General features: G+C 37.8%; 1 protein-coding gene across 1 annotated transcript in view; it reads right to left on the bottom strand.

Moving 5' to 3' along the window:
- Nucleotides 1–27,324, bottom strand: part of ZSWIM5 (zinc finger SWIM-type containing 5) — a 253,756-nt gene that overhangs the window by 7,980 nt on the left and 218,452 nt on the right. The window contains exons 6-11 of the mRNA XM_029230688.1: nucleotides 23,686–23,862; nucleotides 21,232–21,378; nucleotides 20,582–20,719; nucleotides 18,912–19,172; nucleotides 18,562–18,697; nucleotides 17,552–17,709 (exon numbers count right to left, since the gene is read on the bottom strand). Of these exons, the coding sequence (XP_029086521.1) occupies nucleotides 17,552–17,709; nucleotides 18,562–18,697; nucleotides 18,912–19,172; nucleotides 20,582–20,719; nucleotides 21,232–21,378; nucleotides 23,686–23,862 (1,017 nt within the window). The remainder of the gene's footprint in view (nucleotides 1–17,551; nucleotides 17,710–18,561; nucleotides 18,698–18,911; nucleotides 19,173–20,581; nucleotides 20,720–21,231; nucleotides 21,379–23,685; nucleotides 23,863–27,324) is intronic.

Raw genomic sequence — 27,324 nt, 5'->3', positions numbered from 1 at the left:
GACTATATTTGTGTGGGTCTATTTCTGAGCTCTATATTCTGTTCCATTGAACTATTTGTCTATTCTTTTGCCAATACCACACTATTTGATTACTGTAGCTTTATATTGTCTTGAAGTCAGACAGTGTTAGTTCTCCAACTTTGTTCTTCAATATTGTATTGGCTATTCTAGGTCTTTTGCTTTCCCATATAAAGAGAGTTTATCGCTATCCACAAAATAAAATGCTAGGATTTTGGTTGAGACTGTACTACTGAATTTATAGATCAAGTTAGGAAGCACTGACATAATAACAGTATTGAGTCTTCCTATTTATGGACATGGAATATCTATTCATTTAGATCTTCTTTGATTTCTTTCCTCAAAGTTTTATCGTTTTCCTCATATAGATCTTGTACATATTCTGTTAGATTTTTCTTAGTACTTTTTTGAGGGGTCCTAATGTAAATGGTATTGTGGTTTTTAACTTAAAATTCCAACTGTTCATTGCTGGTATATAGGAAAGGAATTGACTTTTGTATATTACCCTTGTATCCTGCAACCTTACCATAATCAGTCATTAGTTCCAGTTTGTTCTTGATTCTTTGGGATTTAACATAGACAATCAAGTCATCTGCAAACAAAGACAGTTTTATTTCTTCCTTTCCAACCTATATACCTTTTCTTTCCTTTCTTATTTCATTAGCTAGGACTTCCCGTATAATGTTGAATGGGAGTGGTGAGAGGTGATATTCTTGTCCTATTTCTGATCTTCAGGGGAAGGCATCTATGTTCTCTCCATTAAGTATGATGGTAGCTGGAGGTTCTTTCTAGATGTTCTTTATAAAGTTGAATAAGTTCTCTTCTATTCCTAATTTGCTGAGAGGTTTTGTTTTGTTTTTTTTTAAAATTATGAATAGGTGTTGGCCTTTGTTAATGTTTTTTTCCTGTGTCTATTAGTATAATCATATGATCTTTCTTCTTTAGCCTGTGGATGTAATGGATTACATTAATTGATTTTCAAGTGCTGAATCAGCCTTGCATTCCTGGAATAAATCCCACTCGGTCATGGTGTATAATTCTTTTCACACTTTGTTGGATTCAGTTTGCTAATATTTTGTTGAGGATTTCTTGCATTTATGTCCATGAGTGATATTGGTATGTAGTTCTCCTTTTTTGTGCTGTCTTTATCTGGTTTTGGTATTAGGTAATGCTGGCCTCGTAGGATGAGTTAGGAAGTGTTCTCTCTGCTTCTATTTTCTGGAAGAGACTACAGAGAGCTGGTATCATTTTTTTTCAAGTATTTGATAGAACTCACCAGTGAAATCATCTGGGCCAAGTGCTTTCTGTTTGGAAGATTACTGATTCAACTTCTTTAACAGATGTAGGCCTAGATTTATTTATTTATTATTTATTTCTCCATGTGTGAGTTTTGGTAGATTGTGTTTTTCAAGGAATTGGTCCGTTTCATCATCTAAGATATCAAATTTTAGAGAATACTGTTTTTCATAATATTCCTTCATTATCCTTTTAACATCCATGGATCAATAATGATGGCCCCTCTTTTCATTTAAGATATTAGTAATTTATGTCATCTTTTTTTTATTTGTTTGTTTTTGTTTTTTGGCTAGCCTGGCTAGAGGTTTATCAGTTTTATTGATCTTTAGAAAGAACCAGCTTTTGCTTTCTTTGATTTTCTCATGTTTTCCTATTTTCAGTTTCATGACTTCTGCTTTAATTTTTTTATTATCTTTTTTTTTTTTTCTGCCAGCTTTGCTCTTCTTTCTCTAGTTTTCTGAGGTGGAAGCTTATTTTATTTTATTCCCCCTCACCTTTATTGAGACATAATTGACATATAATATTGTTTTAGTTTAAGGTGTATAATGTGACTTGATATATTTATTGCAAATGATTACCACGATAAGGTTAGTTAACATATTCATCACCTTACAGTTACCTTTTTCTTTTTTTTCATTGAGGCAAGAACATTTAAGATCTACTCTTTTAGCAAATTTCAAGTATATAATACAGTTAACTATAGTCACCATGTTAACTATAGTTACCATATTAAATCCCCGGAACTTATTCATATAACTGGATGTCTATATCCTTTGACCAACATCACCCCATTTCTCCCACCCCCTACCCCCTGTCAACCACCAATCTACTCTCTGTTTCTATAGTTCAGCTTTTTTTAGATTCTCACATATGTGAGATCATACATTTGTCTTTCTCTGACTTATTTCACTTAGCATAATGCCCTCAAAGTTGCAAATGACTGGATTTCCTTTTTATGTTTGAATAATATTCCATTGTGTATGTACATGTCTGTATATATACTACATTTTCTTTATCCATTCATCTGTCAACAGACACTTACATTGTTTCCAAATCTTGGCTATTGTGAATAATGCTGCAATGCAATTAACATGGGAGTGCACATATCTCTTTGAGATAGTGATTTCATTTCCTTTGGATATATGCCCAGATGTGGGATTGCTGGACCATACATGGTATTTCTATTTTTTAATTTTTTGAGAAACCTCTATACTGTTTTCCAGAGTGGCTATACCAATTTACATTCCCACCAACAGTGCACTCCACATCTCTTATCTTTTTGATAATAGCCATTCTAACAGGTGTGAGGTAATAGATTATTGGTTGCAAATATTCCTTTTCTAACATTTGCATTTAACGCTATAAAATTTCCCTCCAAGCACTGCTTTCACTGCATCCTACATTTCTGATTAGTTGCATTTTAATTTTCATTTAGTTCAAAATATTTAAAAATTTCTCAAGACGTCATCTTGATCCATGTGTTACTTAGAAGTGTGTTGTTTAAACTCCATATTTTGGGGGAGTTTTTTCAGTTATCCTTCTGTTCTTAATTTCTAGTTTAATTCCACTGTGACCTGAGAGTATACTTTGTATGATTTCTATTCTTCTAAATTTATTGAGGTGTGTTTTATGGTCCAGAATGTGGTCTATCTTGGTGAACATTCCATGTGAGCTTGAAAAGTATTTTACCAATGTTAATTAGATCCAGTTAATTGATGGTGCTGTTCAGTTCAAGTATACCTTACTGATTTTCTGCCTGCCTGATCTACCAATTACTGATAGAGGTATTGTGAATACTCAGTGGATTTGTCCATTTCTCCTTGCAGTTCTATCAGTTTTTTTTTTTTTTTTCGGTATGCGGGCGTCTCACTGCCGCGGCCTCTCCCATCGCGGAGCACAGGCTCCGGATGCGCAGGCTCAGCGGCCATGGCTCACAGGCCCGCGGCATGTGGGCTCTTCCCGGACCGGGGCACGAACCCGTGTCCCCCGCATCGGCAGGCGGACTCCCAACCACTGCGCCACCAGGGAAGCCCTCTGTCAGTTTTTTGCCTCACATATTTTGATGCTTTGTTGTTAGATGCATATACATTAAGGATTATTATGATTTTTTGGAGAACTGACCCCTTTATCACTATGTAATGCCCCTCTTTTTAAAAATTAATTAATCAATTAATTTTTGGCTGCGTTGGGTCTTCGTTGCTGTGCATGGGCTTTCTGTAGTTGCAGCGAGTGGGGGCAACTCTTCGTTGCGGTGCGCGGGCTTCTCATTGCGGTGGCTTCTCTTGTTGCGGAGCATGGACTCTAGGCACGTGGGCTTCAGTAGTTGTGGCTCGCGGGCTCTAGAGTTCAGGCTCAGTAGTTGTGGCACACAGGCTTAGCTGCTCCGCGGCATGTGGGATCTTCCCGGACCAGGGCTCGAACCCGTGTCCCCTGCATTGGCAGGTGGATTCTTAACCACTGCGCCACCAGGGAAACCCTGTAGTGCCCCTCTTTATCCCTAATAATTTCCCATGTACTGAAGTCTGCTTTGTTTGATTAACATAGGCATTCCAGCTTTCTCTTGATTTGTGTTAACATTGTATACCTTTCTCCATACTTAGTTGTTGTTGAAGGGATCTGACTGTGGTTAAGAAACAGTTTTTAAGATGAAAATAACAAACTGCCTCAACTAGTATGCATGCTTTCCTGAGAGAATATCTTTTCCAGTCTCTTCCTGCTTTCAGTGCAGTTGGTTTGATAGTGAGTCTCCAAGGTATGGAAAGTGGGGGCCAGAGTGCTGACAACACCTCATATATGTGGTTTATTTGTTTAAGCCCTGGCCTCTGTTTTTAGTTAAAAATATATGGAAAGGTAAAGCATACAAACTCAGTCACAGAAGAGTTAGATATCTGCCTAAAGGTACAGGATATAAATGAAGCCCAGTGCTGTTCAGTGTTTGTACTTAGGGTGTATTTGCTTGTTTTAACACTGCCTATCTATTAACTGTGGTTAAAAAAAAAAAAAAAAAAATATATATATATATATATATATAAAATAAAACTTGCTATTTTAACTATTTTAAAGCGTACAACTGAGTGGTGTTAATCATATTCACCATTGTGAAATATCATTCATTGTATAAATACCAGCACCATCTATTTCCAAAATATTTTTATCATCTTAAACAGAAACTCTGTACTCATTAAGCAGTAACTCTGTACTCATTAAGCAGTAACTCACCATTGTTTCTCCCTTTAGCCCCTGGTAACTTCTACTCTCTATCTTTATTAATTTGTCTATCCTAGACCTATATGTGGAATCATACAATAATTGTTTTGTGTCTGAATTATTTCACTTAGCATAATGTCTTCAAGGTTACCCCATGTTGTAGCATGTTATCAGAACATTTCTTTTTAATGACTTAATAATAATATTCCATTGTATGTATATGCCATATTTTGTTTATCCATTCATATGCTGATGGACACTTGGGTTGTTTCCAACTTTTGGCTATTGTGAATAATGCTGCAATGAACACTGGCATATAAAGTACCTGTTTTGAGTCCTTGTTTTCCCAGGAGTGGAATTATTGGATCATATGTTAATTCTATTTAAAAATTTCAGGAATCATCACACTATTTTCCACAGCAGCTGAATCACTTTACATTCCCACCAGCAATGTAAAAGGATTTCAATTTCTCCACATCCTCACCATAGGACTCCACGCTTCACTGCAGGGGGACCTGGGTTCAGTCCTTCGGGAACTAAGATCCCACTAAGAATGGCCAAAGAAACGCCATTCTAGTGGGTGTGAAGTGGTATCTCATTGTGGTCTTGATTTGCATTTCCCTAATGACTAATGATGTTGAGGTTTTTTTTCATGTGCTTATAAGCCATTTGTATATCTTCTCTGGAGAACTGTCTCTTCAAGTCTTTTGCCCACTTTAAAATTCAGTTGTTTATCGTTTTGTTGTTGAGTTGTAGTTCTTTACATATTCTGTATGTTAAGCCCTTATCGGATATACAATTTATAAATATTTTCTTCCATCCTTTAAGTTGTCTTTTCACTTTCTTGATAATGTCCTTTGATGAACAAAAGTTTTTTTTTTTTTTTAAGTGTTTTCAGCCATTCTCTAATGTGGTTTAATTAATTAATTTATTTTTGCTGTGTTGGGTCTTCGTTTCTGTGCGAGGGCTTTCTCCAGCTGTGGCAAGCGGGGGCCACTCTTCATCGCGGTGCGCGGGCCTCTCACTATCCTGGCCTCTCTTGTTGCGGAGCACAGGCTCCAGATGCGCAGGCTCAGTAGTTGTGGCTCACGGGCCTAGCTGCTCCACGGCATGTGGGATCCTCCCAGACCAGGGCTCGAACCCGTGTCCCCTGCATTAGCAGGCAGATTCTCAACCACTGCGCCACCAGGGAAGCCCCCTGAACAAAAGTTTTTAACTTTGATGAGGTCCAATTAATTCTTTTCTTTTGCTGCTCATGCTTTTGGTATCATAATCTAAGACTCTATTGCCATATCCAAGGTCATGAAGATTTACTCCTATGTTTTCTCTTATGAAATTTATGACTTTAGCTCTTATATTTAGGTCATCGATCCCTTCCCTTTACTTTCACTCTATCTGTGTCTTTATATTTAAACTGGGTTTCTTGTAGACAACATATAGTTGGGTCTTTTTTTTTTTTTTAAATCCACTGTCAGTCTGTCTGGTTTTTTTTCCCGCCCGGCCGAACCATGTGGCTTGCAGGATCTTAGTTCCCCAACCAGGGATCAAACCTGGGCCCCCTGCAGTGGAAGCATGGAGTCCTAACCACCAGACCACCAGGGAATTAACTTTTTCTTTTCCAGTCTTTTTTTTTTTAATCTCAAAATTTCCTTTTATTTTTTTCCCCATAAACAAGAAGGCAAAAAATTCTACTGTAAATTCTTGGGGGAGGAAGCAATCATTCTCTTTTGGGATACAAAATTTATTAAAATTATGCTGACATGGAAAATTGAGTAATTACTAGCAAGTGGCATTGGTGATAAATACTTCATAAGCATTCCTACAGATAGCCATGTAAATGCAGTAGGTCAACCATCGTTTCTATTATAGACTAGTGTTTGTTGATTAGTCACTAGGTATATGTCATTAAAATATGCTGAGAGGGATTATTACCACAAAGAAACTTACAATAAATCAAGAAAACTGAAATAATTTTTACTATGTAAGTTCTCCAATCTGTCTTTTAATTGGTGTATTTAGACCATTTAAAAGACATTTAAAATGATTACTGATATATTTGGATTAATATCTACCATATTTGTAACTGTTTTTTATTCACTGCATTTGTTTTTCTTTTTTTAAAAAAAAACTTTCCTCTTTTCTGCCTTCTCTGTTTTAAACTGAGCATTTTACATAATTCAATTTTCTCTTCTCACGATTCTATTTCTTCAAAAAATTACTTTAGTGTTTGCCCTAGAGTGGCAGTATACATTTACAACTAATCTAAGTCCATTTTCAAATAACTATACCACTTCATAAGGTAACTTATAATAGTATTCCCAATTCTTCCCTCTGTCTATAACATCATTGCTTTCATTTATCTTTAAGCTATAGTAACCCAATACATTGCTATTATTATTTTGAACAAGCAGTTATCTATTAGTTCAATTAAAAATTTTTTTAAAAACCCAAAGGATTTATTTTACCTTTATTTATTCCTTCTCTAACACTCTTCCTTTCTTCACAAAGATTTGAGTTTCAGCTCTATCATTTTTCTTCCCTATGAAGGATTTCTTGCAATTTATTGTCTACAGCCTTTGTTTGAGACAGTCTTTATTTCTCCTTTATTTCTACTTTTGAAGGCTAATTTATCTGGATACTGAATTCTAGGTTGGTGGTTTTTTCTTGCAACATTTTAAATATTTCACTTGACTCCCTCTTGCTTGCATGGTTTATAAAGTGAAGTTGATGTAATTCTTATCCTTGTTTCTCTATAGGTAAGGTTGTCTTGTTCTCTGTCTTCTTTCAAGATTTTCTCCTGGTTTTTGATTTTCTGCAGTTTGAATAGGACATGGCTAGGAGAAAACTTTTTGGTATTCATCCTACTTGGTGTTCTCTGATCTTCCTGGATCTGTGTTCTGGTTTCTGTCACTAATTTTGGAAAATTCTCAGCTATTATTACTTCAAATATTTCCTTTGCTCTTTTCTTTCTTCTCCTTCGGGTATCGCAGAATATACTGCATATGTTATTGGGTTGGTCAAAAAGTTCATTCAGGTTTTTCCATAACATCTTATTTGGCCAACCCAAAATATATCTTTTGTAATTGTCTTACAGTTCTCAGATATTCTGTTCTGGGTTCCCCCACCCCCATTCTTTTTTAATTTTTGCATTTCAATTTGAGATGTTTCTTTTTACATTTATAATTTAAATTTTTGGAAATATTCACATGGTTCAATGTTGAAAAGATACAAAAGGTAAGTAATGAAAAATTCTTTCTCCCCCTTACCTCTGACCCACATTCATCCAATTCTAACTCGGTACACAACCAATAGTTTTTGTTTTACCTTCCAGGATATTCTATGCATAAAAAGGAAATACTTTGTTTCCTCTCCTTTAAAAAAAAATCCACAAATGGTAGCACAGTATATACAGATTTACATGTCATTTTTTCCCTACATATCAGTATGTCTTAGAGATTATTCCACATCAGTACATAAAGAGATTCTTGTTCTTTTAAATGGCTGCATAGTATCCCATTTATGTACGTATAGGTCCACAGATGCTTATTCAAAACCTCTGGGTGTGGAATGCATTTGGAATTCATTATTTTTAAAGTTATATACAGATAATTTGTGCATATATTATATATAATACAGGAGGTCTGAGGCAGCATCCCATAATTAAACACATTACTATCTGTGCAGTGAAAGTATGAATATTCACACTAGGTAGGATAAATAGCAAAATTAGTATTGTAGTTTTTTGATACAGTAACAAACTGATGAATGAAGTAGTGTGATACAGACCATAAATACTTGGTACTCTTTTATTTCTAAGGAAAACATTCAATAAACCTCAAACCAAGCTAAGTATCTGTACATATGCATACAGTAAATACTTCTTCCATCTGGTTTCTTGAGGATCTTGGACAAAAGGCTTCATCTGCACTGCTATTATTGTCACCAAAGATTAGAGTTGGATATTTAATGATGGGCCAGGATAGAGATTAATGATGAAGCAGCTACAATAGATGGCCTTAAAAAAGGTGTACTTCTAGGATAATGTGTCTCATTAACATAGATTTCTATATAAGCAGTCTCTTCCAATTAAGTAAGCAGCAATAATCCCTTTTTCACTGATAAATGCATGTTATTCAAGGCCAATTAACTGCTCATACATTTCCCCCATACTGTCTATGGAGATTATTTTTCATCTGTGTTACATATCATCATTGTCATCATTACTAGCCTCATGCTTATTTGGGTTAACACTATTTTAGCAATTTTTCTATCTTGCAATGAATGTACAACAGGTATATAACTTATAATATTCAGTATTTTTTTGATGTCAGCTTGTTCTAACTCAGTGCTTCTACAACCTTAGTTGGCATAAAAGTCATCTGAAGAATTTTTTAAAGCATAAGATTCTTGGGCTATACCCACAGAGATTTTGATTCAGTAGGTCTAGAGTTAGTTGGGTCTGGGAATTTGCATTTCTAACAAGCTTCCAAGTCATGTTTGTTTTTGTTTTTGGCTGCATTGGGTCTTTGTTGCTGCACACGGGCTTTCTCTAGTTGCAGCGACCGGGGGCTACTCTTTGTTGCTGTGCGCAGGCTTCTCATTGCAGTGGCTTCTCTTGTTGCGGAGCGTGGGTTCTAGGCGCATGGGTTTCAGTAGTTGCAGCACGCGGGCTTAGGAGTTGTGGCATGTGGGCGCTAGAATGCACGGGCTTCAGTAGTTGCAACGCATGGGCTTAGTTGCTCTGAGGCATGTGGTTATCTCCCCGGACCAGGGATTGAACCCGTGTCCCCTGCACTGGCAGGTGGATTCCTAACCATTGTGCCACAAGGGAAGCCCCTCCAAGTCATGTTTTATTTATTTATTTATTTATTTATTTATTTATTTATTTAGGCTGTGTTTGGTCTTTGTTGCTGTGCACAGGCTTTCTCTAGTTGTGGCGAATGGGGGCTACTCTTCGTTGCGGTGTGTGGGCTTCTCATTGTAGGGGCTTCTCTTGTTGCAGAGCACAGACTCTAGGTGCACGGGCTTCAGTAGCTGTGGCACACGGGCTCAGCAGTTGTGGCTCGCGGGCTCTAGAGTGCAGGCTCTGTACTTGTGGCACATAGGCTTCATTGCTCCGCGGCATGTGGGATCTTCCCGGACCACGGCTCGAACCCGTGTCCCCTGCATTGGCAGGTGGATTCTTAACCACTGCGCCACCAGGGAAGTCCTGCAAGTCATGTTTATGCTGCTTGTCCGCTGACCACACTTTGAGTAGCAAGGTTGGTGACTTTAGACTTTTAGCTTAAGTAATGACACTATATATCTTCTCATTAGTGACACAAAACCCTTCAATATCTTCATATACAACTTCACTTTAAAAGCCAAAGTCTCTGCAAAATATTTATCAAGTATCAGCAACTGTGTAAATGGCATAATTAAGGTACATCTGAACAAGTTTCTACACTAACTCTCTTAGAAAGACTTGGGAGTTACCTGCTGCAAGTATCTAGTATGAAAACAAATAAATATTTATATTTGCTCTTCCCTGGGAGTAAAATTTCTTGGTCACAAGAAGTTCATGAGGCATGTGTGTGGAATAGTGGTCCAGGAATGAATATAGTTTTCTTCCGTTCCAGCTTGTGTGCAATAAGCTCATGCTATTGGTACAGATTATTAAGCCAGGTAGAAATTATCTCTTTGATTACCCATGCTTTTTTGTTTATATACTAATAAATAAATCGTGAACAATTTTTTTTTTTTTGGCTGTGTCGCACAGCTTGTGTGATCTTAGTTCCCTGACCAGGGATCGAACCTGGGCCCATGGCAATGAAAGCACGGAGTCCTAACTACTGGACTGCCAGGGAATTCCCTGAATGACTTTGAACCATTGTGGATGTTGGCTTTTTCTAGCTTTACCTGTCTGCTGCATTGGCACATCCCAGAACTTTCAACCTGTGCTTAGAGTCCTTAAAACCTCTTGTTTGCTCATCAATCATTGTTATTTTTTTTTTAAGAAAACAGAACAAAGCTGTTTCATCCACCGTATATACATGTTTGAGACTAAGGTTTTCATTAAAAATTACCTTAACAAACTGTCAATATAATTTTCATCTTCTTCATGAAAAGAAGCTATTTCATCATAGTTGTCCAGATATTTTATACCGTGATGCTTCTGAAATTTCTGCAGCCAATATCCTTTTCTTTTAGAAAAAAAAAAATTATTTACGTATTTGGCTGCACTGGGTCTTAGTTGCGGCATGAGAGATCTTTGTTGCAGCATGCGGGATCTTTAGTTGCTGCATGTGGGATCTAGTTCCCTGACCAGGGATCGAACCTGGCCCCCCTGCATTGGGAATGCGGAGTCTTAGCCACTGGACAGCCAGGGAAGTCCCATGCAGCCAATCTTCTGATATTCTATACTCACCATAAAGGTTCAGTCTTCCATGGCATAATCTAGCTTGTTTCATGAACAACAAACCAGTCAGTGGCATATTCACATTGCTTCATTGTTGAATCCATTCAATCATGGTCGTGTCAATATCTTCATTTTTTGCCGTCTGAAAAATTTCTATTCTTCATTAGTTCTGGTCATTGTTTTCCCTGTAAAACTTCAACTCTTTGTCCTTCTATTATTTCAAGTCATATGTGGTGTTAATTCCCATACCTTATTCTTTAGTAAGATGTCTCATAGACATACCTGATCAAACTTTGCACTAACTCTATTTTCTGTGCTATTGTTAATGACAGATGCTTCCTTTGCTTCTTATTCTTACCCACAGGAGTATCTTCAATTTTCTGGGCATTTTTTACAGGGCAATTAAACTCAAACTGACAAAATAACAACCATCTAAACGAAAAAGGCAAACAATATTAGTGAACAGCAGAGACGTCTGTGACTGGTAAGAGTGCTGAGAAGCAACTAATGCCTCATATCAGCTGAGGCCAGGTTTTGTTGTCAACTTAGAAAACAGTTTGGATTTTTAAAGTTTTTCAGGTTTGGGAATTCCATGTTAAGAGATTTTGGAGCTAAAGTAATATATTTAATCAGTCTCCTATTGATGGCTATTTAGAATGTTTCAAGTATTTTGCAGTTGCAAACAATGTTGGAGTGAATAACTTTGTACAAATACCATTTCACATTTGTATAAATATATTTGTAAGATAAAATCCTGGAAGTGAAATTGCTGGGTCAAAGGACATGTACATTGTAATTTTGATAGATATGCCAAACTGCCCTCCACAAAGGATTATCAATCTATACTCCCACTCTACATCTTTGCAAACACAATGTTTTATCAAAATGTTTTCTTTTATTTTGAAATAATTTAAAACTCAAAGAGAAGTTTCAAGAATACTACAAGCATCATAATTTTCTTGCCCCCGAACCATTTGAAAGTAACTGATTTGATACACAATCACTCCTTGGACTCTGCAGTCTATTTCTGGCAAACAAGGACACTCTTCTACATACCTGCCACATAACTATCAAAATCAGGAAATGTATATTGATGTATTACTACCACCAAAGGAGACATGACAAACTTAATGCAACACGTGATCTTGTATAAACAAATATAAAGATTTTATACAGGATCGTGTGTTATCTTTAGTTTGTCATGTCTCTTCAGTCTTTGACAATTTGGAAAAATTCCTGAGTCTTCCCTTGACATTCATAACCTTGACACCTTTGCAGATTAGACTGGTTATTTTGTAGAATGTCCTTCAATATGGGTATGCCTAATGCTTCCTTATGATTAGATGAAGGTTTGTATTTTTGGTGTAATATAAAAGAAGTGATACTGAATTCTTATTCCTTCCTGTTAGGTAATATATGATTGTGACTTGACCCGTTACTGATGACATATCCATTGCCCCAAAGTTTCCTTGGGACCCTTGGTAATTCCTTCTTCCCTTCCATCCTAACCTGTCCCAGCTCCCATTCTCAGGAAACTGCTGATCATCTTTCTGTCACCATAGTGTGCATTTCTAGAATTTTACACAAATGGAATAATACAATAGGCACTGTTTTTTCTTTGGTCTGGCTTCTTTCACTCAGCATAATTATTTTGAGATTCATCCATGTTGTAGTATGTATTACTAGTTCGTTCCTTTTCATTACTGAGTAGTATTCTACTGTATGGTTATATCACAGTTTTTAATCCATTCACCTGCTGATGGATATTTAGATTGTTTCCAGTTTTTGGTTAAAAATAAAGCTACTATGAACGTTCATGTTGAAGTCTTTGTAAGGATATATGCTTTCATTTCTTTTGGGTAATACCTATGAGTGGAATGGAAGGATCATATGCATAGGTGTCTATTTAACTTTTTAAGAAACTGCCAAATGGTTTACCAAAGTGGTTGTACAACTTACGTTTCTACCTGCAATGTACAAGAGCTCCAGTTGCTCTTCATCCTTGCCAGTCTTTCCTACAGTCTTCACTACAGCTGCTTTTTGTTTTTTAAATTTTAGCCTTTCTCTTATTGTGGTTTTAATTTGCATTTCCCTAAGGACTAATGATATTGAGCATGTTCATGTGCTTACTTCCCAGCAGAATATCTTCTTCGGTGGAGTGTCTGTTCAGATATTTTTCCATTTAAAAAAATGGGTTGTTCATTTTCTTATTATTGAGTTTTGAGAGTTCTTTACATATTCTGGATGCAAGTCCTTTATGAAATATGTGATTTGCAAATATTTCTCCCCCTCTGTGGCTTATCTTTTCATTCTCAATAGTAACTTTCACAGAGCAGAAGTTCTTAATTTGGTAAGTCCAATTTATCAATTTTTTTTCTCTTATGGATTGTGCTTTTAGTGTTGTATTTAAGAAATCTTTGCCTAACTAAAAATGAAAATGATTTTGTCCTGTGTTTTCTTCTAAAAGTTTTACAGTTTTAGCTTTTACATTTAGGTCCTTGATCCATCATGAGCTAATTTTTGTATATGTTTCACCACTTGTTGAAAGACCTTCATTTTCTTCAACTGAATTGGTTTTGCCCCTTTACTGAAATAGATTGGCCACATATATGTGGATCTGTATTGGGACTCTATTTTCTTTCAGTGATCTATTTGTGTATCTTTACACCAATAACCCTTTGCTGATTACTACAGCTTTATAATAAGTCTTGAAATCAGGTGGTGTTAGTCGTCCCACTTTATTTTTCTTTCACAAAGTTGTTTCTGGCTACTCTAGGTCCTTTGAATTTCCATACGAATTTCAGAATGAGATTATCGATTTCTACTCCAAAAAGCCTATTAGGATTTTGATTTGGATAGCACTGAATCTATATATCAAATTGTAGAGAATCAACATCTTAATAATACTGTCTTCCAATCCATGAGTGCAGTATGTCCCATTTATTTAGGTTTTCTTTAATTTCTCTCAGCAATGTTTTACGATCTTCATTGTATGATTTTCTTGTACATATTTTGCTAGGTTTATTCTCAAGTATTTCATGTTTTCTTGATGTTATAATGATAATTTAAAAAATTTCAGTTTCTGATTGTTTGTTGCTGGTATATTGAAATACCATTGATTTTCTGTATATTGATCTTGTAGCCTGAAACATTGCTAAATCTATTATTAGTTCTAATAGCTTTTTGTAGACTCCACAGGATTTTCTACATAGACAATCAATGTCATCAGAGAATAAAGACAGTTTTACTTCTTCCTTTCTAATCTGGATAGCTTTTACTTCTTTTTAGTGTTTTATTGTACTGGCTAAAATCATCAGTATGATATTGAAATAGAAGAGGTGAAAGTAAACATCTTTGCCTTGTTCTTGATGTTAGGAAGAAAACGTTCAGTCTTTTACCATTAAGTATAAGGGTAGCTGTATCATAGATGCCCTTTATCATGTTGAAGAAGTTCCCTTCTATTCCTAGTTTGTTGAGGTTTTAACTGTTTTTATTAGGAATAAATGTTGGATTTTATCAGGTTCTTTTTCCATATTACTGAGATGATCATATGGGTATTCTTTTTTACTCTATTAGTATGGTGAAATACAGTGATTGATTTTTGAATGTTAAACCAGCCTTGCATTCTTGGGGGTAAACCCTACTTATTACAATATATTATCCTTTTTTATACATTATTGCATTCAATCTGTTACAATTTTCATTAAGAATTTTTGCACCTATGCTCATGAGAGATATTATTCTGAGTTTTCTTTTTTATAATGGTTTTTTGTCTGATTTTGGTGTGAGGATAATGCTGATTTTATAGACTGAGCTGGGAAATACTTCCTCCTTTTCCATTTTCTGCAAGAGTTTATACAGAATTGTTATGTTTTCCTTAAATGTTTGGTAGAATTTACCATTTAGTCCTGGATTTTCTTTCTTTTCTTTCAAAGGTTTTTAACTACCAATTCAATTTCTTTGAAATTCTTTTCTTTTTACTGTGGTAAAATATACATAATAAAATTTACCATTTTAACCATTTAAGGGTACAATTCAGTGACATTAAAGACATTCACATTGTTGTGCAACCATCACCACTATTTCCAGAACTTTCTCATCATCCCAAATTTGTAGAGAGATACTTTGAAACTATGTAAATATCCTGTTCCTCATCAAATGTTCAACCACTAGCTTAGCATCTATTGCTATTTCTTCACTGTGGCTATTCTAGGTAACTCATATAAGTGGAATCATACAATGTTTGTCTTTTTGTGTCTGGTTTATTTCACTCAGCATAATGTTTTCAAGGCTCACCCATGTTGTAGCATATATCAGAATTTCATTCCTTTTTATGGCTAAATAATATTCCGTTGTGTGCATATACTCCATTTTGTTTATCCATTCACCTGTTCATGGATACTTGAGTTATTTCCAACTTTTGGCTACTGTGAATAGTGCTGCTATTAATATTGGTGTACAAATAATCTGTTTAAGTCCATGTTTTCAATTCTTTTGGGTATATACCTAGCTAATTCTTATTTATTTTTGAGTGAACTTTGGTAGTTTGCGTCTATGAAGAAATTAGTCTTCTTCATTATGTTGTTTAATTTATTAGCATAAAGTTATTCATAATATTCCCTTATTAACATTTTAATGCCTTTAGAATTTGTTGTGATGTCACTTTTCCCATTCTTGATATTGGTAATTTTTGTCTTCTCATTTTTTCTTGGTCTGGACAAAGATTTCAATTTTATTTATCTTTTCAAAGAAACAGCTTTTTGTCTCATTGATTTTGTCTGTTTTTCTATAGTTTATTTCATTGATTTCTGTTCTAATCTCTATTATTTCTTTTCTTTTGCTTACTTTAGGTTTCATTTGCTCTTCCTTTTCTGGCTTCTTAAGGCAGAATCTGGGATCACTGATTTGAAACCTTTCTTCTTTTCAAATATAGGTATTAAGTGCTAAAAATTTCCTGCTAAGTAAAGCTTTAGATCCAATCCACACATTTTTATATGTTGTGATTTTTCATTCAGTTTAAAATATTTTCTAATTTTCTTGTGTTATTTTCCCTTTGTCCAATGAGTTATATGGAAGTGTGTGGTTTAATTTCCAAAACTTCGGTGGATTTTCCATATATCTTTTTATTATTGATTTCTAATTCAACTGTGGTTGTCTGGAAAAGATTTTTATTTCACCTTTGTTTTTGAAAGATATTTTCACTGGTATAGAATTCTAGGTCAAAAGTTTTTTTTAAAAGTACTTTAAAGATTTTTCTCCACTGTCTTCTGGCTTACGACTGCCTCTAATGAGAAACCTGCCTTCATATTTATCTTTTGTCCTTTTTATGTAATGTGTATTTTTTCCCTCTAGTTGCTTTTAAGTAAGATTTTCCCTTTTATCACTGGTTTTAAGCAATTTGATTATGATGTGCCTTGGTATAATTTTCTCCATATTTCTTGTGCTTGAGGTCATTGAGCATCCTGGATTTGCAGTCATCCTTATCCTGCTTGGAATCTGACACTCCATGCCAGGCCACTGCCACCCCCACTTCTGACATGGATGACTATTGTCAAATTTATTACTTTTGCCAATAAGATTTGTGAAAAATGTTATCTCAGGGTAATTTTAATTTGTATTTCTCCAGTGAGGCCAGGCATTTTAATTGTTTAAAAGTCATCTGTATCTTCTTTTCTGTAAACTGACTGATCATATTTTGTTCAATTTTTGTATTGGTTTTTTGATCATTTTTATATTGATTTATCTGTATCTTTTATCTTTTCTACAATGAGCATGCATTTTTTTTGCAATAAGAAGACACAACATAAAGTAATTTTAAATTCAAAAAGTGCTTTTAAAAACTCATGTAGTTTCCTGGTATCGGAAAAATATTCATAGTCCATGGTAGCTAGTATTTTATTATAACTTCTCAGGGGCTTATTTTCACTTTTCTTTGTGATAAAACCTACATAACTAACATGGAGTATGTGAGCTTAAAGGCCTGAGTCACTCTGGACTGCTTATCTTTTGACCAGGGGCCCTAGAAAAATCATAAACTCTCATATCTGTAAAGAGATCTGGAGCTCCATCACTTCAGTAGATCTTCCAATGGCCCTGGGAAGCTGACAGGTCATTGACAATGATCCCCATTTTATAGATTTTTTTTTTTTTTTTTTTTTTGCGATAAGCGGGCCTCTCACTGTTGTGGCCTCTCCCATTGCGGAGCACAGGCTCTGGACGCGCAGGCTCAGCGGCCATGGCTCACGGGCCCAGCCGCTCCGCGGCATGTGGGATCTTCCCGGACCCGGGGCATGAACCCGTGTCCCCTGCATCGGCAGGCGGACTCTCAACCACTGCGCCACCAGGGAAGCCCCCCATTTTATAGATTTTTAAACCAGAGGCTTAGAAAGGTAAAGTGACTTTATCATATGGAAGGTTAGATTTAGAAGTTACCTTAAAGATGATCTCATTCTCTGTACTCAGAGTCCTACAATTAGTAACTACAGCAAAACTTTGGCTTGGACTCAGGTGTTCATTCTAATAGCAGTAATCAAAGTGAGGATCCCTATCACTATAAGTGCTTAGGGGAGGACAGATAGCTTCTCTGGGCAGGCATACTGGGGGTGCTGGAGCCTTAGGTCTTTCTATGCTCACCTTTGGCAGCAGTCAGCATGGTGGAGGCCAGTTCACACTGCTGTGATTCCAAGTGTCCAAGCGTGAACCAGCGAGGGTAACGGCTGGGCACCACAGATACCATATGGTGAGGGTGGGAAGTGTCGCCTGCAGAAGTTGAGTTTTCTAGAACAGGTAACCTAGAAGACCCAGGGAGAGTCATAAGCTATCACCCAGACCCTTGCCATCTGGAGCCACCTTAGAGCAGCTTGTTCTTTGCTGGGGAGGAATTGGGCAGGAAAGGGTTAATGAAGAACTTTGAAGGTTTTAAAACCTATGGTACCGTACTTTATATGAGGTGAGTGCCTGGGCACTTGTAGAACTCAGGCTGAATAGTTCTTACTGCAAATGGATTTGAAAGACAGTTCAAAAACCATAAGATTATTTTTAAAAGCATAAGAAATATATGCCAAGTAATCCTCAGCAGTCCTTTCTGGTTGAGCTGAGGAGCTTTCTCAGCCTTAGAGCCTAACTAAAATTCTTCTTCTGTATGTTCTGCTGCATCCTAGAGGTCCACCTGCCTGAACCAAGGATCCTATTCTAGTTTGGAAACAGGATGCCCATAGCTCATTGTTCTCAAGTCTTGATATAGAAAGACTTACTTCTACTTCCCCAGATGTATCTGGTGACCTATGCCTGGGAACCATTTCTCAGTTAGGTATGGAAAGGCTCAAACCCCTTGTGAAGCTGCCAAACTGGGCCCAGAACAAAGAGACTCAGGCCTTGGGTGCTCCATATCTGTTAAAAATTCAGAGACTTCCTCAGACAGTTCACTGAGAATTTAGCCAGGGAGCAAGTGCGTCACCAGCAAGGCATCCCAGATAGGAATCCTAGATTGTATGAAAATATCTGAAGCATTTTAGGGCAGGCTGATGGCAGGTACAATCGAATAGAGAAAGAGTGAAAGAGAAGAAAGTGAGATAAACAAAGAAAAAGAACATCTGACACTTCTGGTTTAGTGGAGGCATTTGGGCTAGGAAAGGGCTACCCACCTCATGGCACGTAAGGCTAATTTATAGGACAGGTCTGGATCATGAGGCAGTAGAGCTGAGAACAAATACTTGGCAAAGGTATGCATGGGAACACTCTCTCGGTGGATGACTTCTCCCAGACCGCTGAAGGGGCCTCCTGCAGGAAGAAGATAAGCCAGCCAGTTATTTATCTGTATGCTTTTATTTGTCTGCCTGGACTTGAGCCTTAGGATCCCACATGTGTTTGCTAGCCATAAGAACTTTCACTATACTTTAACGTCAAAAATGTTGCTATACCTGTGCTCTGTTAGAGAGGGGAACCCAGAGTCACAGGCCTAAGACTCGGTGACAATAGCCCCTTCTCTGCTTACCTTCCAGGAGTAAGATGCACTGCTTCTGCAGTGTTTGCACTAGCTCATCATCCAGCTGCAGCTCCTGGAGTCGACTCAGGAGCTGCTCCTCATTACGGCACACTTTGTCCTGTGCGTAGAGGCCTTCAGGCATCACCCTCTGTTGACCCATCCCCATCAGAGCAACTTCCATGGCCAATGACAGGTAGGACTCACTGCTGTCTGGGCAGCCTGCAGCCACAGGCACATGCTGGTACACAGGGGCTCTGCTTTCATTCATATCTGAGGACAACAGGGCACCGGATTCGGTAGGTCAGGCCCCATGGATTTTTCTGCCTCTCTTCCCCCCACACTTTGGAATACAGCTTGGTCAAGAGCTAACACAGGGAAGCTGAGTCAAACACCAGAACAGTAAGACAAATATACTGAAAAAAGGTTATACAGGGTTACAAAGATTCCTAACTCCTTCCTAATGCATTATCTGGCTAGGCCAGCTGGGGAAGAATACAATCATACTAATCTTTTGCTAGAATGTTATGTAATACTAATTAACTATTTTTGTGTCTGTCTCTTCACTAGAATGTAAGAACCTTAAAGGAAAGAGACTTTATCTTACTGCCTGAGGCATCTCCAGGGCCTGGTATGTGGAAGGAGCTAAGTGTATGTCTATGGTAAATAAACCCCAAGTACAACTTCAGGTTTTCAAGAGGTAAGTGTCATTGTACAGATGAAACAGACCAAAGATGATGAGTCCTTTTTCAGGGGATCAGAGGGAAGATAGGGTAGCCCCTACCTTGCATTGGGGCCACCCCCTCAATCTCTACCCACAGAAATCCAAATCCATCCAGTTAAACTATTACTTTTGTGACATTTGAAACTTTTATGTTATTAGTACTTTATATGGTCCACCTTTGGGTTCAAAGTTTCAGGAGGAGAGCACAGGTGTAAAAGCCAGAGTCTTAATTTCTTTCCTTTCCCCTTCCTCCATCTGGTAAATATTTATGGAAGACTATTAAATGGGAGTTACTGCCCTAAGTGCTAGGATCACAATGATAAGTCATAATTTCTGCGTTCAGGGACCTGACAGTCTAGTAAGAGATACTTACTTGTAAACAGATTGTAATGCAGTGTGCTAAATACTGTAACAGATGTATGTATACAATACAGTGATAGCATAAAGGAAAGAAGAATCAGTTCTGTCTCAAGTCCTTGCTACTTTGAGACTTTATTAAATTACTTCTCTTTTATTTCTGTTTTGTAAATTTGGTACAAAACCACCATAAAGGAGAATGTTCAAGGGGAACATGAGAGTATTATGCAAGGTATACACACTGCTGATGGAAGTTTTTTCCCCCTTCCAGACTCTGAGGACTACTTGGCCTCTGACTCCTCAAATCCCCCTAGCCCTTCTTATTCCCCTTGGATTACTCTTTAGGCATTCACACGGTAGGGAAGTGAGAGGAGCAAAGGAAGACTGAGGCTGGCACAGTAAAATGGGTGAGTAGGACAGGGCCAGTCCACAGAGTGGGAAAGGAAGGTGGGAAACAGAGCAATCCCAAGAAAACCTCTCAGGGGAGGTCCAGTTTGGATAAGAGACCAAAAGGCTGCAAGAGGGATAAAACAGCCTCTGTCATGGAGGAGAAGAGAGCTCCCAAGGGCAGTTTTGGCTTCCCTTGGGCTGACCCCTGTACCTGACACTTCCAGATAGCCATCATCATTCAGGCGGCAGGCCTCAGTCAAAGTGAGAAACAGGCAGCCAATGGGATCCAGGGGGTGGCCCACCCAGCCTTCTAGGTTTGTGATCGTTGTGGTTCCTCTCTGCAACAGTTCTGGAAACAAGCAGGTCAAGGTTTCAGAGAGTGATATAGACACACTGCTCTCTGTCCCTGCCCGGTCTCTCCATTAGTCTCTTCACCAGTCTCTTTCAGACACTGGCCCTGAAACTCAAAGTAAAGCTTCCCTCACTGTCTTGCTCTGGGTTGATAAGACTGGTCACAAGCTCATCATCCAGCTCTGAGGCATGTGGTGTGCATTTAGGCTGCCTGCTGACAGCACACATGTGTAGATACAGCTTTACAGATCTTCTCATACCAGATCTTAGTGGATTCAACTGTCCTGTGAGAGAGGCAGGCCAGCATTATTATTCCCATTTTACAGATAAGAAAACTGATATTCATAGAGGTAAAGTGAGGCACTCCACACAGCAAGGAGAATGACCTAGAATCCCCTAGCCGCTGTAACACCAGGAAACTTAATGAAAATTAAGTACTAGGCCTTGCAGCCCCTGAGGGTCCTCATCAGCCTCAGCCTAAGGAGTTAAGATGGCTCTTGATCACTATACCTTTCTTCTGATGCTTGTAGATTTCCAGCTGCCGTTGCTGCTGCAACCTCAGAGTATTGATAATGGCCACTGTGAGTCTGAGGGCCTCTTTTGGGTAACCATGGGAACGCAGGGCATCAACCCGAGCACAGGCTGTAGGCACATGCTCTACCAGATGAGAAGAAAATATTTTGATTGAGTTAAATTTTCAAATCAGGAAAATTCATGCTTGACAAAGGGAGACTGTATTCAGTTCAGTTCCTCAAATTCAACCTGACATCTACTGTGTACCAGAAATTGTATCTTACCTTTTAGGGATAGAAAGTTGAATAAGTCACACGTACTACCTCCAAGGAGACACCCTGCAGCCCCAGTGTAGTGGTTTGGTGTAGAAAGGGACAAAGAACTAGGATAATAAAATGTTGTACCTCTTTGTGAACAGGTACTACAGGAAGGCAATGTAGCAACAAACTGCCTTTATAGAGGGAAAGGCCTCATTTGTTTATTAATCCTATGCTTCCTGAGAACCTATTAAATGCCAGGTAGCATGCTGGACAAAGCAGCTACAAAGATGAATAAGAAATGGTCCCTTTCCTCAAAGTGCTCACAAATGATATATAAACATATCATTATAAAACAGTTGAAAAGAAATGACATGATAGAAATATACACAGAAAGAAAATAATATTTGAGCTATATCCTTTGTAGGGCAAGTAATATTTTAAATATGTAGACAAGCAGGGAAAGGCATTCCTGGTTGCCTTTATATATAACATATAAACAGAGGCATATAAGTAAAAGCATAAAAAGTATTCTAGATAACATCTTCAGAGTACGGCAAATAGTTCTGTGTGGAGTTAGGTTATGTGGCTAGAGATAGCCTGGAAAGGTAGAGTCTGGGATGTTAAGAGCTTTGGATGCCATACTAAGGAGTTTGGATTTACCTTAGGTATAACAAATGACTACCAAAGGCTTATAAATGGGGAAGTGATTATAATGAGATTTACGGTTTATTTTGTGATTTCTTTTAAGATAACATTAAAAATTATACAAATAGTTATAGAAAATTTGAAAATATAGATAAAACAAAATAAAGATTGGAGATAACCATTATTTCTAGTTTCGTATTTCATTTTATGAAAAAAATATATATCCAGACTTTTCTATTTAATTTTAATAAAAATGGGATATTTTAATTATTGTTTTGTAACTAGGTTTTTCCACTTAATAACATATTGTAAATATTTTCCCATATTAAATACACTTCTATAACATTAAAAATGATTACATATCATTCCACTGAATATACATACTATCCATTAAGTCAATCAATCCCCTATTGTTGGACATTTAGATTGCTTCCAATTTTTCTCCTCTGTACATTATACATCCATGCTCTAATAAGCCCCATAACTTTATGCATATTCTTAGTTAATTATAGCTCAGGATAAATTCCCAGAGGTAGAATTCCTGGATCAAGGGCTATGAATGTATTTTAAAGGCTTTTGATAAATGTTGTTGAAATGTTTTAAGCATTTACATTCCTACCAGTAGTATATGAGATTACCTCTCCTACATGTAACCTCTCCTCTACCAAAACCTAATTATCTTTATTTATAAAATTTCTGACTATTTGACAATTGAAACATGATAATTCAGTGTTGTTTTGATTTGCATCTTTGTTTATTAATGAGGTTATATTTTTTCTCATGCTTGTTATATATATGTTTTAGAAGTGTTAGATCAGAGAAGAAGAAATATAATCAAAGGGAATTTCAGGTGGATTCAGCAAGATCTTGTGAAAGACAAAGATATGGGGTGAGGGATGGAGGTAGGGAATTGGGAGATGATAATAAAAATGTACGCAATTGTCGTTAAGACTCAGAAAATGCGTATTTTTAAAAAGTGTCTAGTTTGGAATGGGCATTCTGTAATAAAGTCAAGAACAGATTGACAGAGGCTAGGGGAGGGTTTAAACTCCCAATGGCACAGCTCTATTCTGTTATGATGGAGGAAGGAATGAGGAAAGGAAGACAGCTTGGTGACAAATGCAGATAGTGCCTTAGCTACTAGTACAGAGTAATTTAAGTTTCAAAGTTCATGCCTTCTCAGCAAAATATGTAATTTCAGAGTAGCTTACAATGTTGCTCAGTAACTGCTGACTAAGAGAGCCTGTGAACTAATGTCTAATGATTTTGTTAGTACTCTTTCAGATTTACTAACTCCTTTCCCCTCCCCAAACTTAGGAAACAATATAATCCCTCTACTTGAGGTTACTGTACCTCACTTGTACATATGCAAATCGCCCAGGCTACACATAAATACCCTGAGGCCCTAGTCAAGGCCCCAGAAGATCTGTATGAAGACTGTCCAAAGTGTAGTTGTGTTGCTGGTACCTATGCAGATGGCTCACTCAAGCTTGGCATGAGGTGAGAGAGGGCTCTGAAATTCTGAGAGTAGGACAGGTACACTTACCAAGCCACAGTGGCTGGCCTTGGGAATTAAAGAGTAGTCTCTCACTTTCCTGCTGGCAGGCAGGAGCTATATATACATCACTGCTGATTATTCGCTGTAAGTGGCTGTCCTGCCAATGCAATTCACGGCCCTCGATGGCTCTAGTGAACACTGTCCGTCTTGGTCTGGATAAAGAATCTGGGGAAAGAAAGAAATGCAGCAGTTCAATGATGGGTAATCTGAAGCTCTAGCTCCTGTGTCTTCTTCAGGGTGGGAGGAATGGCAGAAGAATAGTGTACAGTTAGTGACAGCAGTCACTCTGCCATCTGTCTGGGTGTTCGTTGTGTTGCTTCTTTGTTGGATAGCTTTTAGTGTGTCTGTGCCCTCTATGGGAAAACCTTTCTACATAGATCTATGGCTGAAGACCAATTTCTCCTAGGACCCAGAGCCACATGAAAGAGAGGAGGGACAGTGGTGCTCAGCTGCTCAATTATGAGGATACAAACTGCTTCTATAGAAGTCAGAGGAACAGAGAAGCAGCTAGGTAATGTCCCTGGCCAACCCATAACCTGTTTCTTTTACAGCATGACCCACATCAGACTAAGTACTTCTGTGACATTGATATAAAAGCTGAAAAAGAGCTGAAGCCCTGTGTATTCTGGTATCTTTATCACACTAGTGTCTGCAAGCTTACAACCTTGTTCTCCCATAAGAAAAATTGATGCTGACAAAAGACTAAATTGTTTTCTCACTGGAGTCCTACCATGCCATCTCTCTTCAGGAAAAGGGCTGCAGGGAAACAGTAGACGAAGTAAGCTCAATTCTTCAGGGTGGTGTGTAGGAAGACCAAATGGAAGATACAATCATAAAATGTGGATATAGAAGGACTCATGGAAGTGACATTTAAGGAAATAAAAACATAAACGATCATTTAACTCTCTGCCAGACTAAGAACAGTTGAAACTATTTTGGGATCAAGAACTGAAATACAGGTATTTCCAGAGATGCCCTAATGAGTTGTGCATCTACTGAGCCTGTGCAAAAATACTGGGAGGGAAAGTCAGAGGATTCAGACTGAACATGAAAGAAATGAACATATTCATCTACTAAGCAAAAGTCCTTGGAATCTGGTCATCTCTTCAGAAACCTGTATATTCCTTAGAGTGCAGGCTCAGAGGATTAAATCAGAATAGCACTGACAATATTTACTGAAATTGCTTCTCCTTCATGTCACCCCTCAGTTGAAGCACAGCGACCCTTCTACTGGCTGCAGTCGGAGCCCCTCTCCTGTTAAACTGAGAATCCACCGTGGGTCTGCTCAGCCCACAGTGGGGATTAGGCTCCCAATATGTTTTGTATTTCATGAAGTCAGCAAATAATGACTGCCTATACTACATGGCAGGTACTGTTCTAGGTACTGAGGATATAAGAAGTCCTTGGTTTCATGGACCTTTATATTCAAATGGGGAGAGACAGTTAAATGAATGTATAGTATAGTAAATATATAAGATGGTTATGAGTGCTAAGGAAGAGACTAAAGCAAAGTTAGGGAGAAAGGCAAGTTGGTATTGGGTGGGGGTTATTGTTTTATATAGCATGGTTTTTAATAAGGTAACATTTGAACAGAGACCTGAAGGAACTGAAGAGCAAGCCTCAGATATAACTAAGGGAAGAGCATCCTAGGCAAAACGAACAGCAAGTGCTACTGGTGGGAACATATTTGGAGTGTTTGAGGGTAGTGACGAGGCCAGTGTACCTAGAATGGAGTAAATAAGCAGGAAAGTCATAGGAGATGAGGCCAGAGAGATACTAGGAAACCAGACCATGGAGGGCCTTCTGGGCCATGAGGCAAAAATGAGAAGTCACTGGAGGTCATTGAGCCATTGAAGGTATATGATCTGATTTGCATTTTAAAAGGACAACTGGCAGCAGTATTGAGAACAGACTTTACGATGGAAGCAGTTAGGAGGCCACTGCAATAATTTGTGAAAGATGATGGTAATCTGTTCAGAGTAATAAGCAGTGGAGGTGATGAGAGTAAATGAACCCTGGATATATTTTGAAGGTAAAGGTAATAGGATTTGCTCATGGATTAGATCTGGGATGAGAAAGAGAAGAATCAAGGATGACTCCAAGGTTTTTAAGATAGACTTGTCATATATGGAGACAGGGAAGACTGCAGGAGGAGCAGGTTTGGGTGGGGCTAGAGGGGTAAGAAATCCTACTGAGATCCTATTAATATCTAAGCTGAAGCATCAAAAAGGTAGATGAACATGTAAATCTGGAGTTGAGAGGAAAAGTCTGGGCAAGAGATATAAATCTGGATGTTGTTAGTATATAGATGATTATTAAAACAATGCAATTACCAGGGGAGTAAATATAGAAAGAGAAGTGGTTTGATAACTGAGCCCTGGGTACTCTAGCATTTTAGGTTGGGAAGTGGTGGGGAGACAGTAAAGGAGACTGAGAAGGAGGGGCCCATGAAGAGGAGAACCAAGAGAGTAGTGTCTTGGAAATTAGGTGCTTGAAGGAGAGAGTGATCGATTGTGACAAATACTGCTGATCGGTCAAGTAAGATTCTGACTGAGAACTAGATTTAGCAATGGTTAGCGTTAGTGACCAGTACAAGAGATGTTTCAGTACTGAAGGGATGAAAGCCTGACTGGAATGAGTTGAAGAGAGAATAAGAGCAGAAGAAGTAGAGAAGATAAATATATAATATTCTTCTGAGCATTTTTCTTAATTCTACCACTTATTTCTACTACCTCAGAGAAACAGGGTGGTAGACAGAGAGTCATGTGGGGTCAACAAGAATGTTTTTTGCTTTGTTTTGTTTTGGGATGAAAGATAAAACAATGTGCTTGTATACTCAGAGGAATAATCCATAAAAACCTGTGACACAGGAGAGAGTAGAAATAGTTCCTGGGGTGATGTCCTAGATAAAAGGAATAAGATCTCAAGAACAAGTGGAGGGTTTGGACTTAGACAGAAGCACAAACAAAAACAGCAGAAGAGGCAGAGTAGATGGGTAGAGACAGAAGCAGATGTGGTGACAGAGTTTTGGAAATTCTCTTCTGATTGCTTCTATATTCTCAGTGAACAGGAAGCAAGTCTTCAGGATGAAAGTGAGGATGGGGAGAAAGTATAGAAAGTTTTAAGGAAAAGATGGTGTGAAATAGTAATTTAGAAGACTGAAAGAAGGCATAGACTAGGGAAATGTAGTTGATGTCTGGACAATACTATGGACCCACTTGAGATTAGTGGTCATAAACTTAAGATAAGACCAGTTATCATAGTCATGTTTCTCTCCACCATGTTCAGCTGTGCGGGTGTGAGCACCGAGTAACTAGAAAGTTAGACTGAACTACTAAGGTTAGGGTTTTGCTATGTGAGTGTAACTAAGGGAACGAGGGGGTTGAGTATGTATGCAAGGTAGTGATTATAATGATGCACCAAGGAATCTAATCGGGATAAGAAGGAAAATGAGGATACCACAAGAATGAAAAAGTGATAGGATCAAAATTCCTAGTGGGTCAAAGAATTACTGGAACTGGAATACCAGAGAAAATAACCTAGTAAGACTGGTGGTGCTAATTAGAGCTGCTTGAAATTGCGACTATGAAGAAGGTGTAGTTATTGGTAATGGCAAGCTTTAGGGTA

Source organism: Monodon monoceros, unplaced genomic scaffold, assembly GCF_005190385.1.
Source record: "Monodon monoceros isolate NGI ecotype Baffin Bay Population unplaced genomic scaffold, NGI_Narwhal_1 Super_Scaffold_18, whole genome shotgun sequence".
Lineage (NCBI taxonomy): Eukaryota > Metazoa > Chordata > Mammalia > Artiodactyla > Monodontidae > Monodon > Monodon monoceros.
Note: the sequence above shows the minus strand (reverse complement) of the source record. Positions and strands in the feature narration are given on the sequence as shown.